Source organism: Hordeum vulgare, chromosome 3H (assembly GCF_904849725.1).
Source record: "Hordeum vulgare subsp. vulgare chromosome 3H, MorexV3_pseudomolecules_assembly, whole genome shotgun sequence".
NCBI classification, from domain to species: domain Eukaryota; kingdom Viridiplantae; phylum Streptophyta; class Magnoliopsida; order Poales; family Poaceae; genus Hordeum; species Hordeum vulgare.
Window position 1 is genome coordinate 615,195,985 of NC_058520.1, and position 17,161 is coordinate 615,213,145.

Genomic DNA, 17,161 nt, shown 5'->3' on the forward strand with positions numbered 1-17,161 from the left:
GCCTCCTCCCCAACAACCATCGCCTCCCGCTGCCGCCTCCTCCCCAACCACCTTTGCCTCCCGGATCCGCCGCCTCCTCCCCAACTACCTTCGTCTCCCAGATCCGCCGCCACCAGCTCGCCCTCAAGGAGCTGACACCCGTCAAGGAGCGGTCCTCGCCGGCCACAACTCGGTGTCCGTCGGGGAGAGCACCAACCGGAGCTTCATCGCCGACCAGGGTGACCCTCTTCCTCCTCACATCGAGATCTCCCCCATACTACTGCAGGTAAACTACGCCTCCACATGATGTTCATCGGTCAGAGCTATAGCCAAATTCGTCGTTGGTGCATCACCTTGGTCAATCTCCACTACAGTTCAAGTTTCTTGGCCGCAGCTCCTCCCCTACTGCAGAGCTTTGAGTCCACGCCTCTGCGCCAAAAAAACGCTGTGCCCTCTCCTGTGGGAGTGCTCCTCAAAATCTTCTAACAACGAATGTTCTTCATGTTATGGACTTGTGCCACAGCTTGTTCTAACTTTCTTTTGAATCATAATTGAATTTTCACTATGATACACTATTTCATCAGCTCTTTACTAAAAATAATGCTTCCTGTAGTGAAGAATAAGGCTGCTTACCACGTCTTTTGTGCTTCTACTCGTGTGTGTTGCGAGTCGTGTGTGTGCACTGCACTCCATTCCCACAATATGCAAAAACTTAGTGCTACTCGTGTAGGTGATGGTGTTGCTTTTTTTGTGCTACTCTGTTTGCTTGTTGCTGTTGCATAGGCAAGGTTGTTTGTGCTAAAAAAAGACAGAAAGTTTAGTCTGCAAAACTTACAAAGTTCGTGTTGAAAAAACAAAACAGAAAGTTCATTATGCTAAACATAAAAAGGAGCACAAATTCCACTTTGAGAAACTAGGGATTGTGCTCTCGGCGGCTGTTGGCCACGGCCCCCGCGGGCCGCCGCGCCCACCACACGTGGCTCCCGGGGGCGTGATGGTGCTGGAGCTGGACGGGGCGGGGGCGTCGCCGGCGACCAGGGAGGGCGCGGGCGCGCTCAAGCGACGGTTGGAGGAGGCCATCGACGGCGCCATGGCCCGCATGTCCGAGCCCGAGTGGGCGCCCTTCCGGCCCGGCACCTCCTACTTCGCGCCGCCCCGGCCAGATCCGGTGCCTCCCTCCCGGATCTGTGACCCCCCATGGCCTTCGCCAGCTCGCTCCCGCCCGCGACGGCCTCCGGCCTCCGCGCGAGCCACGCCCCGGAGCTCGCCTCCCCACCGGTCAACAGGAAGGGCGGCATCTGGCTACGGCGTCGGGGAGCCCGACACGGAGGTATCTGTCTATGCTTCAACCAGCTTGTCTTGAAACCGCTCTCACTGGAGTCGGCCTGAGATTTACTATGCTAATTGCTAGGCTGTGGCTTCGTGCTCACTCCGTGTGCTCAAGATTAGTTCTTTCGCCCTTAAAAACTATTTCCTTCAATCTGATTTGAAGTCGGGTTGTCAGTAATGATTTTACGACGATGTTAGAATGTTTGTGTCGAACCAAGCCTACTTATGCTTCTGCTGGTTCCTGAATCCTGACAATGTAGTAGCCTTCGTTTGTTGCACCCAAGTTAGTGGATTGCAGTGAATCCTGACCATGTTTTGGCTTTCTACTTACCAGGGAAAATTGTAATCAAACTGGAAATTAACAGCACCTGTAAAGAAAATTTAATGAACAACCTTTATTTATTTATATATGTTTGCCTACCGTTTGATGTCTGTTTGCAACTTTGTTTGTAACCAGTAAGGGCTGAAGTGAATGAATCTCCAAGTGCTTTAGCGATTGATGCTCTCTCCCAAGTTAAGCATGTTCTACTTCCAATCACCGACCGCAACCGTTACCTTTCAGAAGGCACAAGACATGTCTGTTTCCTTTTTCTGATATTTGATTGTTTGCGTTTCATTGCTAAAGAATCATGTATATGTATATTGCATTGATAGTTTAGGGGACTCTAAACATTGTGGCCAATTTCCAGGGCAGTTTTATTATGCCCATTAGTTAAACCATAGTTTTCTTTGAAGGAATGACTCTTGGCTGATCCTTTTTTCCTTCATGGAGTGCAATAGTTGTTCTTTTTAAATTGGCTTACCCATAATGGCTGATGATGTGCCAGGCTGCAGCCACAACCGCTTCTCTAGCAAAGAAGTATGGAGCAAGCATTACAGTAGTTGGTATGATCTCAATTCCTTTAAAATATTACCTTTTCTTGCTTAAGCTATTGCGCATATTCGTTTATATAGCTTAAATTCCGCTGCATTAAAATTCTACTCTTCATTTCAGTTATTGATGATAAGCCAAAGGAGTCATTTCCAGAGCATGATACTCAAATGTCAAGCATTAGATGACACCTTTCTGAAGGTGAGAACCGTTTCATTTGTTTATTTTGAGTTAAAGAGCTGGCCCCCAATTTCATTAAGTACATGAGTTTTTTATTTTGAGTTTTTTATATGTTTATCATTTATTATGTACCTCACACTGAGAGTATAAGCTTGCCAGCTTAGAGGGTAATTTCGTAGTGGTTGCATGGGGCAGGTGCATCATTTCTTGTTTGCTTTGGTGTATGTACATTGAGGGAAATCTGTTTGGAAACGAGTAAAGATAAAGAAAAGATTTGCTTCATAAACCGATCATTAATCTATTTGCTTCATCTTTGCTATGGCAGCGACGAAGGAAGCAGGTTTACAGAGAAGGTTACATTAACCGTGGCATTCGGTTATTATTACTTTTATTTACGGTCATTCAAAATGGCAGTAGGAGAACATGTTTGGCTTAAAAAAAGAAAAGTGATTTCCTAGAAAGTCAAAAGGTTCTGAGAACATTTGGACACATACTTATTATGTATCCTCTGTTTGCATGGAACTTTACGAAAATGAACAAGTTTTGTAACTTGTGTTCAAACAAAAGAAAATGGTGCTTCAAAAGGTTATTTTTTCCAGTACTTTGTTTTTTCTCTTGTCAAGGGCATAATATATGTTTCCCACTAAAATCAGGGCATAATGTATGTTTCCCACTAAAAAACGGGGCATAATATGTGTTATCTTCATGAAACATTATACGCACATAGAAGACACGAACACACACATTATCAGATAAATTCAGAAGTTTTAACTATTTTAATATTCATCCGTGGATCATATGACCTGGGAGCAAAAGCACCTCATCCAATTATTCCTCTTTTAACTTACTATAAATAAATAACGTGATTTTCTTGTAAACATATGTTTAGTTTCCAATGCAATTTTTCACATATGGAGTCTCATTTTGTATTTCATCAGTATAAATGCTACACACAACTTTGTCATTTCCCCACAAACTAATACATTTATGTAATTGCAAACTCTCCAATTTCTTCCTAGGAGTAATTGCCGCGTATAGATATGTATACTGTAAACTATGCTGGGACATCAATGGCTCCCTAAAACCATGAGCACAATTCCCAGACTGTACAACATCTTAACAGTGGACATTCTAAATTTCCAATTCCGGCAGAGGAATAAGCAAGGATATAAATTTTGGTAAATATGTACTTCTAACTAACTGGGTGTTTGTCTCCAAGCTATTGCTCCTTTCCAGAACTCTCCTTAATCTTATCGACAATGTGCCGTGTCTTTTCTTCCAATTTGTCGCTCATCTTCCTCCCCAAACTGATCACCGCAGCTTGCTTGCTGCCTTTCCTCTTCAGGTCATACTCCCCAAGAGAAGCAGAGGATGACAACGGCGGTCGCCGATGCGCAGCAGGTACCACCGCTACTACCTGAAGAGAAGAGCCCACTGCTGCATTTTCATAAGCATCTTCCTCATGCTAAGCGGAAGCGTGCCAGCAAGAACGCTCCGTCGATGATTTATAAGCGACGGAGCTCCCCAAAGCGCAAACTGTCGCCCCTCCCAAAGGTACCTCATGCTAATCTTCCTATCAGACCTTATGATCGTACCCCCGAGGAAAATGCCAGGATAGCAAAGGAACAACATGATGCGCAGATGAAAAAGAAGGAACCCGAGCCCCGCCCAGAATACACCGAGAAGCAAATAGCATGGGCAAAAGACTTCATAACCCTTCCATCACAGTATGACTTACACTATAAGCCTGATGACTATACACGCACATTGCAGAAGGAAGTGAAAAAGAGCAGCTCACGTGCAAGTGCAAGTGGGAGCAAATCAAGTCCAACTACAAGCAAGAAAAAATCAGACGTTCCTCAGCTTGGACAACAGGCCAAACAGTCGATCCCACCCCTCAAGGTGTTAACCGAGAATGTTCCACCTCCGGTGCAGGGGCAAGCTTTTGAAAGAGCAAAGGAGTTGGCGGCTGAATGTGGTATCTCGGTTGAAGATTTGTTGGCTTCCCAAGACGACAGGATACCCAAGGCTGTGGTAGCCCCTAAGCCATAGTTTGTCATGGGAGAGCCTTTGGTCAGCAAAGATGATCTCCCAACAAATATGCGTTACTTGCATAAATGGTACTTAAGTGAATCAAAGAATAGGAGAACGATGATCGTGCTGAGTGTCCCACGGGAGTACTACGGCCGCTCCGAAGAAATCCATATCGACTTTGATGAACTCTTCCAGATGTACAATGGCGACGCCCTCGACAAATCGCTTATGAGTTGCTATTGTCTGTAAGTTTTTCAATTCGTTGTCTACATATAACTTGTTTAGTTATTTCAATTCATTGTCTATATATAACTTGTACTCTATTATGCAGAATGAAGATTCTGGATTGTAAAAGTAAGAGCATCCTAAATATTGGGTTTATTGACCCAGACAAAATACATATAGCGACGCTAACTGACAAACCCAAGGAGACGGAGGAAAACCTTCTAAGGTTTCTAATAGATCAAAATTTCTGTGACCACATACTGTTTCCATACAGCTTCAGGTGAGGGTCTTTACTCTGTTGTGTCCATTCACTTATAAGTGTAATTGATAAGTTACTGATATATATATATATATATATATATATATATATATATATCTGTGTGTGTGTGTGTGTGCAGCTTCCATTGGATTCTGTTGGACATTCAAATTGATAAGGGAAGAGTTGATGCCTTCGACCCATTATCGAGACCCTTGGAACAGTTCCAAAGCCTGCAGGACATGCTCCTAGGGTAATTTTAATCATTCTTGCGCTCTATCGGTCTCTTTCGATGATTTTCTGATATATCAATTAATGAAAAACTTAGCAAATCATTATCCTTGTTGGGCAGGGTATGGAAGCGGTTCAAGTGCGTGACTCCCGGTAACTTTCCTGAGAAGCTGACCTTTAGAGCATCTCAGGTAAGTAGTAGCATGATATATTTCTATTAATTTTCAATACATTTATGATGCTAGATTATTATTTTGATTATATATATTCTATTCTCGTAAAGTGCGACCAGCAGCCACGGGGAACGCATCTATGTGGATACTATGTTTGCGAGACCATTCGCACGTTTACCTCTGAGTTCAAGGATCACAGATTCGACGTAAGCAATGAACATTCACACCTCTATTTTTACCCGTCATTCTTTGTTATCATGATTGATATTCATATTCATCTCCTCTTCTTATATAGCACACGGCCATGAGGACGAAGGTCCTAGCAGAGCAACGTGCGATTGCTGTTGCAGAGGAGCTTGCGGGATTTCTGAGGACGGAAGCTATAGAAGACAAATGACGATTTAGTATAGCTAAGGGCCATTACTGATGTCCGTCCATGTAATCGAATAGACGAGCTCTAGTCCCGATAATTCAGATCTCCATATAATTGTATATATATGATCGCTTGTAAGATAAGTTAATCTTATATATATATATATATATGCATAATTATTTCTATTTAAATTATATGAAAACTAATTCCCGAACACCAAACGAGGCATCACGTTAATCTCCCGAACACCTAAACTCTAAAACCCAAAAATAATTTCATTCAAAAAAAACCCCAAAAACCAGCAAAATCTGAAAATCGTTAGTCCCGGTCCGTGTAACGAACCGGGACTAAAAGGCCTGCCCCTGGGACGATACGAGGCGCCCACGTGGAGCATCTTTAGTCCCGGCTTGTAAGAGGGCCGGGACGAAAGGTTAGCCCTTTAAACCCGCCCCTTTAGTCCCAGTTGATGAATCGGAACTAAAGCCACTTACGGACCGGGGCTAAAGGCCCCGTCCCCACTAGTGCAAGGAGACGGTGCAAGTGTTCACGGTAGGGGAGGCCTCGTGGAGAGAGGTCCCAACGCCTAGCACGAAATGCAGGCTGGACGCCGGTGTCGTCAGCGTAAACGGGGCCTCGTACTGGGTAACGGAGGGATCTCAGGCGAAAATAATGTCTTTTGACCTCAAGAGCGAGCGGTTGAAACCCACAAAGCCATTGCCCATGCCGGGCATGCCCATCTGCCACTTGACCGAGGTGCAGGTGCAGCCAGGGGCGGATCTGCATCTCCATCTTTCCTGTTGCAGCGTTGCTAATTTAGCCTCATGTACCTATACACATGCTTGATCCAAGTGCTAAAATATCTGTAAAAAGCTACTTGACCCTGTTGCCCGTGCAACAGGATAGCTCCATGCAGCTTCGCCCGTGGGTGCAGCGCAGGCTGAGCATTGTAACTGGCGACACAGACATGATCAAGGTATATATCGTTGCCTTCCGTTTTCTAAATCAAAAGATTCACGCAAACTTTGCAAAACGGTTTATATAGATATGAGCATGTAAATAAAGTATTTCATTTCATCCCTAAGAGTCGTCTTCACTCAATTATGATTGCTAATTATAGGTGTGGATTCTTGAGAGCACCGGGAAGGACCATACCTGGATCTATCAATATAGGTTGGGTATTTGTTATCCCAAACCCGGGGCGGAGCAACAATTGACACGGCCAAACTTCATTCTTGGCGAGTACTTCCTCCGTACCTAAATATAAGTCTTTTAAGATATTTTAATAGGTGTCTACATGAGGAGCAAAATGAATGAATCTATACTCTAAAATATGTCTATATACATCCGTATGTAGTTCATTAGTAAAACCTTTAGAAAGACTTATATTTAGGAACGGAGGGAGTATATCCTAACCGTTGGTGGAGAAGGCCAAAAGCTGTTCCGGTGGTACGTGCATAAGGGGTACAATTATAAGACAAGGTCAGAGGGCGAGGAGCTCCACTACCACTACTGTTCTCATAGTGCGTTAGTTCCTGATATAAGAGGCCATATTTGCCGGACATTCACATACATCAAGATCACGGAGGCATTGAGTGTTTATAGGCGTTGGTGACCAAATATATAAATGGTTTTTCAGGTCATAAGAATCGCACATACGTTATGTCTGCCTGCTAGTCGTTCTTTATCTGTACAGATTTGCTATCCGTTATGTTGCTGTTAGTTTGAGACTGAATTAATCTTGACCATCAACTATCAAGAGTGAGTTCTCTCTTGAATGGCTCATTTCTTTGTTGTTGATATTTTCTTGCATATAGATAAAAAATGCTATGAAACAATTTCGGGCAACTAAACACAGAGAGAACTCTTGAATTGATATGGTAAATTCTATCTTTCTTTCTACATCCAAAATTTCGCCTTGAACTGTTATATTCATTTGTTCACGCATGAAGTCATGTTTCTATAAAGGTATAAGCAATACTTTTTCATGTATAAGTATGACGTGCGCATTAATTCATAATAAATTGATACTAATTCAGAAAAATGGAAATAAGATATCATAATGTTTAGAAAACATCATCTATATGTGCATGTTATTTTTATTCATGAAAAAGTATTGCTTGTACTTTTTTATGTTGAATAATATTAATAAAATTTATATCCTCCGTTGATTTAAATGGTATGTTTTTCCTAAATGCAAATGACATGCACAATAAGGTTATATTTTTTTTGGACATTTTGATACTGCCCCCTTTCCTAAATATAAGGTGTATTATTTTTTTTAAAAGTCAAACATCTATAACTTTGACCAAGTTTATAGAGAAAAATATGAATGTGTAGAATATCAAATCATTGTCACTAGATTCACCATGCAATATTATTTTTATATTTGACATATTTAGTATTGTAGATCCTTATATACTTTGCTATAAAAGTTGGTCAAACATAAACAACGTTTGATTTTTTTAAAACTAAGGCCCTGTTTGAAACCACAATAGATTATAATAATCTGAATTATGAAGATAGATTATATAATCTGGTTTATAAAAATAATCTAGGTGGGCATGTTTGGAGGCAAAATTATATAAACTGTAATTCAGGTTTTATATTGTACAATGACATGTCTGCCCTCTGTTTTTTAGCTGCAAAGATAATAATCTAAGTGGACATGTTTGGAAGACGGTGGCGGTGACAGTAAGTAGTTATCTCCAAATTTTCAAAGGTAATGGATCATTAGTAATCCATAATCTGATTTTAGCTAGGATAGAGTAGATTATGAGTTTTTAATAATCTGGTCATCTAGTTTTTATAAACTGCAATATAATCTGTCATGTTTGGAAACATAATAGATTATAAAAACCGGATTATATAATTTGGGTGGTTCCAAACAGGGCCTAATACACCTTACATTTAGGAATGGAGGGAGTATCTTATTTGCAATTTTTAGTTAATATGAATTTGTTATGATTTTTTTGTTTAATGGTCAAACTGTCAAAGGCTGTCAAATGGCATTCCGGCGACCTTGGAGGCAAAACTGAGCAAAGGCAAAAAGTAAGGGCAAACAACACAGATTGAAACAAGTAAGGGCGAAAATTGAACTGTCCAAATTTTAAATAATAAATAAAAAAAACAAATAGAAAATAGAAAATAAATCGAATTGAAAATAATGTCTTTTGATCTCAAGAGTGAGCGGGTGAAACCCACAAGGCCATTGAACATGCCGGCCATGCCCATCTGCCACTTGACCGAGGAGCAACGCAGGCTGAGCATCGTAACTATCATCCCGTACACGATCAAGGTATTGTTGCCGTTTTCTAAATCGAGTCACGCAAACTTACAGAAACAGTTTAAAACATAATCTCTCTCCTATGGGCTATGGCCACACATACATGTGCATGTAAATAAAGTATTTGATCCGTAAGAGTTGTCTTCACTCAATTACGATTGCTTATAGGTGTGGATTCTGTAAAGTACCGGGATAGAGCAGACCTGGATCTATCAATATAGTTTGAGAGCTTCAGTCTCGGCGGAGCACCAGCTGACCTGGATCTATCAATATTGTTCTCAAAGGATGTTAATTAGTTCCCGATATAAGAGGCCATATTTGCCAGACATTCGCATACATCAAGACCACGGAGGCATTGAGTGTTTATAAGCTTTGGTGATCAAATATATAAATGTAATTTCAGGTCATAAGAGCAACTCTAGCAGGCCCCGCATTCGTCCGGTCCGCAAAACGTGTTTGCAGTTCGCGTAAAAACGTCTATACGGACCGGCGCGCACGGACGCGGATGCAGACCCCGCATAACGGACCCCTAAAAGAGCATTTTCGCGGAATATGCTTTGGTGGGGGAAAGCGCGGGCTGAAACGTCCCCCCACCAACCGATTTTGCTCATATGCGGGGCACCGCAGCGACGAGGTGGAAACACGCGAATACACGGGTTGGGGCCGAGATTTTGCCGTGCCCCGCAAAAATATTTGCGGGCCGGGGCGGGATGCGAGGTCTGATCGGACAGGTTTTTCCGCCCCGACCCGCATTTTGGCGGTTATTTGCCGGGTCGGGGCGGGATGCGGGGTCTGCTAGAGCTGCTCTAAGAATGGTACATATGTTGCTGTCTGCATACTAGTTGTTCCTTATTTGTACAGATTCGCTATCCGTTGTGTTGCCGCTAGTTTCAGAGTGAATTAATCTTGAAGCACTAACTATCAAGATTGAGTTCTCTCTTGAATGTCTCATTTTCTTGCATAGAGATAAAAAATGCTCTGAAACAATTTCGGGGAACTAAACATATGGAGAACTCTTGAATTGATATGGTAAATTCTCTGTTTCTTTCTAGATCCAAATTTTTACCTTGAAGTGTTATATTCATTTGTTGGCGCATGAAGTTATGTTTCTAGAAAGGTATAAGCAATACTTTTTCATGTATAAAAATGACATGCACATAAATTCATAACAAATTCATATTAATTCGGAAAAATGGAAACAAGTCATGAGAATGTTTAGAAAAACATCATCTATATGTGCATGGCATTTTTATTCATGAAAAACTATTGCTTATACCTTTTTTAGGTTTAAGATAACATTAATATCCTCCATTGGTTTAAATGGTACTTTTTTGCTAAATGCAAATGATATGCACATAAAGTTAATGTTTTTCTGGACATTAATATCTTATTTGCAGTTTTGGTTCATAAGAATTTGTTATGAATTTTCTACGTAATGATCAAACAGTCAAAGGGCATTCCGACAACCTCGGAGACAAACCTAAAAGCCAAATTGAGCAGAGGGGAAAAGTAAGGGCCCCGGCAGACTGAAACAACTAAGGGCAATAATGCAGGTGCCCCAATTTAAAATGAAAACAATAACAAACATTAAAAATAAAAGAAAGGAATCAAAAGAAAATCCAGAAGAAGAATAAATGTGAAGCTTCCTAAAGTTAGAACGTCATAGCAGTTGCGCTGCCTGGCCACTCTCACCTCCCGTGACCACCACGAAAACTTCTTTTAAATTAACGGGACGACCCATAATAACCCACACTTGGGTCAATGTAGGCACTAGGCACTACGTATAGCAAAGTATTAGGTGCCATAAACACGTGAGCGCTATATGAAGGGTAGACCATAATCTGTCCAGCACAATCACGCATATACTTAAGGAAAAACAAGGATTCGAAAAGTGAGCGTGATGGTCATTCCAACAGTGGTCTCCAAGTTGGTGAAAAAATATATATCAATGCATTTCCAGGTCATAAGAGTACTCCCTCTGTAAATTAATATAAAAGCGTTTAGATTATTAAAATACTGTCCTAAATGCTTTTATATTAGTTTACGGAGGGAGTAACACATATGTTAACATCTGCGTACTAGTTGTTCTTTATCTATACAGATTCGCTATCCATTGTGTTGCCGTTAGTTTGAGATTGAAGTAATCTTGAACCACCAACTATCAAGTTATGTTTCTCAAAAGGTATAAGCAATACTTTTCCATGTATAAAAATGATGTGCATATAAATTCATATTAACTCAAAAAAATGGAAATAAGAGATCATAATGTCTAGAAAAAACATCACCTATATGTGCATATGCCATTTTTATTCAAGAAAAAGTATTGCTTATACCTTTTTAGGCTATTTTAGGTTTAATAAAATTTTAATAACATTAATATACTCCGTTAGTTTAAATGATTTTTTTAAATGCAAATGACATGCACATAAAGTTAATATTTTTCTGGATATTTTGATCTTATTTCCATTTTTGTTTCACACGAATTTGTTATGATTTTTCTATGTAATATTCAAAAGTCAAAGGGCATTCCGCCGACCTCGGAGGCAAACCTAAATGAAAAACTTAGCAGAGGCGAAAAGTAAGGGCAAACCCAACAGACTAAAATAACAAAGGGAAAAAACACAACTGTCCAGATTCAAAATGAAATAAATGACAATAATAAACACACAAAAAAGGAATCAAAAGAAAATCCAGAAAAAGAACAGAAAGAAAACTAGCTGAAAGATTTGGAAGCTTCCCGAAATCAGAATGTCATAGTGGTTGCCTCCCATGACCACCACGGAAACTTCCATTAAATTAATGGGCCGGCCCATGAAAACCCACACTTGGGTCGCTGTAGGCACTATATGAAGTGTAAACCGTAATCGGGCCAACCCATTTGTGCAAACACATCTCTACTATTAAAGGAAAATTAAAGGGATCTGCCGTCGTGATGGTTCGACCAGAGCGATGGTTCAACCACGACACATCCCCTCGTTAGCTCTGCCAGTTCCACCGCCGATTTTTTCCATCCCTCCATAAACCAATGGATTAAATATTAAAAAAAAACGTCTCATGCTTACCCCGAACCGGCCGACCGCCTCGTCCCTCTCCTCCCCCCAACCCCATCTCTCTGCCTCGCCTCGCCTCTCGCGTATCGCCGGCGGTTCAAACCCGCGTCAGGTCGACGAGGGCCAGGTCTCCGCCGCCGCCGCTCCCCTCGATCCATCGGCCGCGCCTAATCCCGCGGGATCGGCCCCCCGTCGGCGCAGTACAGACCTACCATGGAGGCCATGGAGGAGCTGTCGCAGCTCTCCGTGTCGATACGCCAGGCAGCCTCGCTCCTCGCCAACGACGGCCCCTCCGACAACTCCGGCCAGGTCTCCGCCGCCGCCGCTCCCCTCGATCCATCGGCCGCGCCTGATCCCGCGGGATCCGCCCCCCGCCGGCGCGGTACAGACCCACCATGGAGGCCATGTAGGAGCTGTCGCAGCTCTCCGTGTCGATACGCCAGGCGGCCTCGCTCCTCGCCGACGACGTCCCCTTCGACGACTCCGCGCCCAGGCGCCCCTCCACCTTCCTCAACGTCGTAGTCCTCGGCAATGTTGAAAGTTTCGGGCGGAGCTCCCCCGCGCCTCAGAGCCGTCGCCTCGTACTGGAGGACCTCGGGAGCTTGGAGGATGAGGATGAGGATGAGGATGAGGATTCAGAGCTGGAGGACGATTTTGTTATCATTGAAAATCAGCCCGAGGAGGAAGACCAGATGGACCTGGAGGACGATTTCGTTATCCTTGCAAACCAGCCTGACGAGCAGATGGACATTGTTGAGTAAATAGGCAATTTTCCGAGTATATTAATCCACGAAATAATAACTAGCATGGCATTGACTAGACTAATGACATACTGATCTTGAGCTAACCTAGCACATACTACGCATATAGTGGATACATCTATGCAAACAAGTAGTACTGCTAGGATAAATACAAACATGAGGATAAACGAGTCATACCCTCCAATCGGCCAGTTGGCCGTAGCAGCAGCAGCGGCGGCGGTATCCTCTGCCGTCTTCTTCTCGGCTTCCTCGCGGAGACGGTCAGCTTCGCTTGGTGAAGACATGGTGATGACGAGGGCGACGCGGACGTAGACGAAGCAGACGGACGGAGGCGAGCAGTCGCGTGATCGCTCCCCAAAAACCTAATCGCCCCTCTCCCGTACAGGAACCGGAGAGGCGAGGTTTCGGAGGCCTGCTCTCCCGTCGACCGTGTACGCGGTATACGGGACGGAGTCGCCGGCGGCAGTAGCAGTTCAAGGAACGAACGCGTGAGGCAGATGTGATCTGATTCTCGTGACGGCTAGGGTAGGCGATCGCGTGCTTATAAAGGCGGCTGGGTGGAGAGACGTGGGCCTTGTCCGTTACGTATTCTCCGTTCCTGACCGGCAAAAATAAGCGCGTAGGTATGAGCTCGGCTCATTCCCGCAACCCGCGTCATGATGAGGCGTGGCGAGGCGGGCGGCGGAGGAGGAGTGCGCGAGGGCACCTTCTCTTCTCACTCTCCAATAGCATGTGGAAGAGAGACCCTTATAAAGGGGTCCAAACTCTCCTCCACTAGCGGGGTGGGACTAAACTCCCACCACCTTGTCATGCCACCACCTACATGGGCCCTTGGAGATTTTTTTCTGAAATTCTCTAATGGGCCTAAAGCCCACCTCCAAATTTCAACAGACACCAGGTTGGAGCGAGGCAGTTTCGCAGCTGCCTAATGGGCATGTTAAATGGTGAGCTTGCTGCACCTAGCATTGTGTTTCTGGAAAGTGATCAATAATGAGGTAGTTCCTTTTATCAGTTGCAAAATTATACTTCCTGACATCAGATGTTACTATGTGTCCTTCCTGCCATTATGCATGATTTTTTACTTGCAATTATAGTTCATAAACATCAATATTGATGAAGAAACAACTCTTAACACTAGAAGTTATGTTAGGAAGTTTTTCACATGGAAGTCCATTTCCTGAAAGGACCATAAATTAAATTATAGTTCCTGAACATCAATATTGATGAACTGGGTGAGGTAAGGAATAGCTTTTAACACTAGGAGTTATGTTAGGAACCTTTCATGCCCTGAAAAGGACAGTTTATGGATCAAAGGCCACCGGTAGATAAGGTTTGGAGCATGAAGCTATTCGGGCAGGGTAGTCGCTGGCTGATTTGTAGGGTGAGGAGTAAAAATAGATGAAAGCATGTAGTGAGTGGGCTGATTGTAAGCCCCAAATTTGGGCAGCTTATGCCCGGCCTTTGACCCAATATTTGGACATGAGCTTCCATTTCTCTAAAAAATTGAGCTATCAACATCTTGGAGAATTCATGCACTTCACTGTAAGCCTTTTGGGCTTCAGCTTATACAAGTGTAGCTTTGTTTTGTAAATTATTGATGACCCGTAGACACAAATTTTTGCATCTGTGGTACTATTTTCTGACTGCCTTTTAAATTGCAATACATAATATTATTTTCTCCCAGTTTGTTAACCAAAACATCGTGTTTCAAGCTGACTTATTTTCCACTCTGCAAATGACAGCTTGCTTTGGGAAAGAATCTACGGTAAAGATGGCCGTGATGGTGTGACTAATGCTCAGAAAGCTGCTAGGGGTCCTTGTCAGCACACCTGGTGTGCTGATTACTTATCTTATATATTGTGTTGATAGCGAACTGTTCTTATATATCGTCTTGATAGTGAACTGTCCGTCATAGCAATTCGATTGCCAGTAGGAATAATATTGAACATTTGTGCCAGATGTTGCTCACGCATAAATTTTGCACCAGTTGCCGTCTATACATCTGGAAAAGGTTCATTTGCAGCTGGTTTTACATCATCTGTAACCGGAATAGTAGTTGGTATGGCTTTCTCAACATTTTAGGACATTTTGTTATGATTGTCACAATCGATTTTTTCATTTAGATAATAGTATTCATTTTCCATATGAGATATTAACATGTTTATTTTATCATTATGTAGAAAATGAGACAACAATCCCACCAAACAGGAAGAGCTGTAAAGAAATCAAGGTGGGTCTTGCATGCAAAACTCAAACACAACATTTTAGTGTTTTGTATTTCCTCAGCTTCTCTTCTATCCCATCTTAACAGCAAGCCCACCTTTGAAAGTAACAATCCAGTGCTGATTTAAGGATGAAGCAAATCCCACGCAAGTAACAGGTTAGTCTATTTTGATGCATACTCTTAATGTTCAAGCTATGACACTGCATACATCTGTCCACGTGCATATGTGGTGGTAGTGTGATTGCATCTTCGTGGAGATTGTAAGCCACCTGAGGACTTAGGTGCATGGTTCTGCATTTGTTTTCTTCTTGTCTTGCATATGTAGTTATGTTCTTCTATAATAGATTTACCTCATGCTTGGCCATTTTAGTTGGTGTTGTTAAAGAAACTTCCCTTGCTACAATTATGAGCTCGAACCAAGATCTCGATGAATGGAATCTAAAAAAGAAAACCCAATCAACGAAGAGAGGCGTGCTTAGATTGTAGGTACACCCTTATGGGAGCAAGATTCTACTCCTTCACTGTTTTAGTTCAAATTTGAAAATAAGTTTGAACAAATTTGAAAATAAGTTTGAACAAAAACAACATGAGGTATTAGCATTCTTGCAATGCTGGACATGATTTGTTGAGTAACATTCCCTCTCAAATAACGCACGGCAGAAGTGGCAAGCTATCTCAAAACCTATCAAAAATAATAATCAAATGGGTAGTTGTTTGTTTCGAGGCCCCAATAACCTCTAGCACACGCGCTAGCAAAATTGTTTGGAACTTCCGTACTTGGACCTAGGCCAAATGTTCACCGCTACACTGATCTTATGTGTAGTACTACCAAATGTTGGAAGTAAACAAAATTTTGGTTTGGTTCAAAGCGATCACTCACCAAGCAGCTTCTGCGCACACAATCTGACCAGTATATTTTCAAGATCAACGACGTTACATTTTATTAAGGTATAAGCATATTGTTCAGGAACAAAAGTTCATGTAGAACCAGCGCAAATCGTATCTGCTCTGAATCTTCCACTAAGTAACAAAGATACCTGAATGAACTGTACTCAAGAACACAACTCTATTATTTTTCAGTGTTCTACAATTAAAAGTAATAAAATGCACCCCTACCATCAGTAACATTTACCAGAGCACAACTTTGACCACAATAGGACTAAAGGATCAACTTATATAGCAGCTGCTGGCTTCTTCTTCGGTGGTGGATTCCCCCCGGCAAGCAACACATACGAGTAGAAGCAGATCATCAAGGCACTGGCGACAAGGGAAGTTGTAAGGGGGACAGAAGTGTGCAATGAGCAGCTGAAACACGATAAAGAGACAATCGAGAACTACCTGAGAGCAGTATAGAAGCCCCAGGGAAGCAACTTCTTTGTCTGTTAAAACAGAGTCAATTGATCAGAATAAGATTCGGATTCACCAATTTTTTACAGCAAAGTGGCAGTGTCACTTACTGTGGTATACGCCTGGCAGTGCTTCCATGCTACAGCAGCAGCAACAGCTGCAAATAACAAACAGAGGAGGTTAATTACCGCGGGGAGTTTCCCCACAATGTGGCACTTCAGTTTGGTATAGTAGTAGATTACCAGAGTCAAGGGTCAAATATTTATACAAATACCAATATGGACTGTTCAGACATGCATATCATTGTTAATCCGAGATGTCTGGGATGTAAGTAAGGGAATCAAAATACCTGCTTGTGCCAGTATAAATGGCAAGCTGGACTTTCCACTCCTCCAACCCTTAAGACTAAGCACAGCAAGTCCCAATATAACAAGACCAGGTCGACCTCTAAAGGACGCATCGGCAGGGACACAACGTCGACCTCCTGCTTCTTCTTGCATCACATACAAGATGCCGAGAACCTTGGCGTGTTTCAGACTTTCAGCCAATTGTTCTAAAGGTGACATCTCTGCTACTCTAATGGTGTTCTTTATGATATATATGCAGGTTCGTTGGGCTATACAAATACATCATGTTGAAAGTTCTACAACTTGCAGATGATGATGTTCCGGCAAGGGAATATATCCAACCTCATCTGGATGGTCTGACTCAAGTTTTGCGAGAAAAAAAACAAAAGGTAACAAACCTCCAAGTGTTCATGTTTCCTTTTCCTTCCTTGAAATGTTTCTGTCTTTTGGATTAATATATTGTAGGCTGATAAGAGGAATCACTATATTATGTGTCGT

At 42.4% G+C, this 17,161-nt stretch overlaps 1 protein-coding gene across 1 annotated transcript; it reads right to left on the reverse strand.

Annotated features, from left to right (window-relative positions):
* Positions 1–16,118: 16,118 nt before the first annotated feature.
* Positions 16,119–16,882, reverse strand: LOC123442293 (protein FATTY ACID EXPORT 1, chloroplastic-like). Its single transcript, XM_045118314.1, has 4 exons — positions 16,666–16,882; positions 16,427–16,473; positions 16,308–16,348; positions 16,119–16,226 (listed from the first exon to the last, which is right to left on the reverse strand). The coding sequence occupies exons 1-4, from the start codon at positions 16,880–16,882 to the stop codon at positions 16,142–16,144; spliced, it is 390 nt and encodes a 129-aa protein (XP_044974249.1). The 3' UTR covers positions 16,119–16,141.
* Between the last annotated feature and the right edge of the window lie 279 nt (positions 16,883–17,161).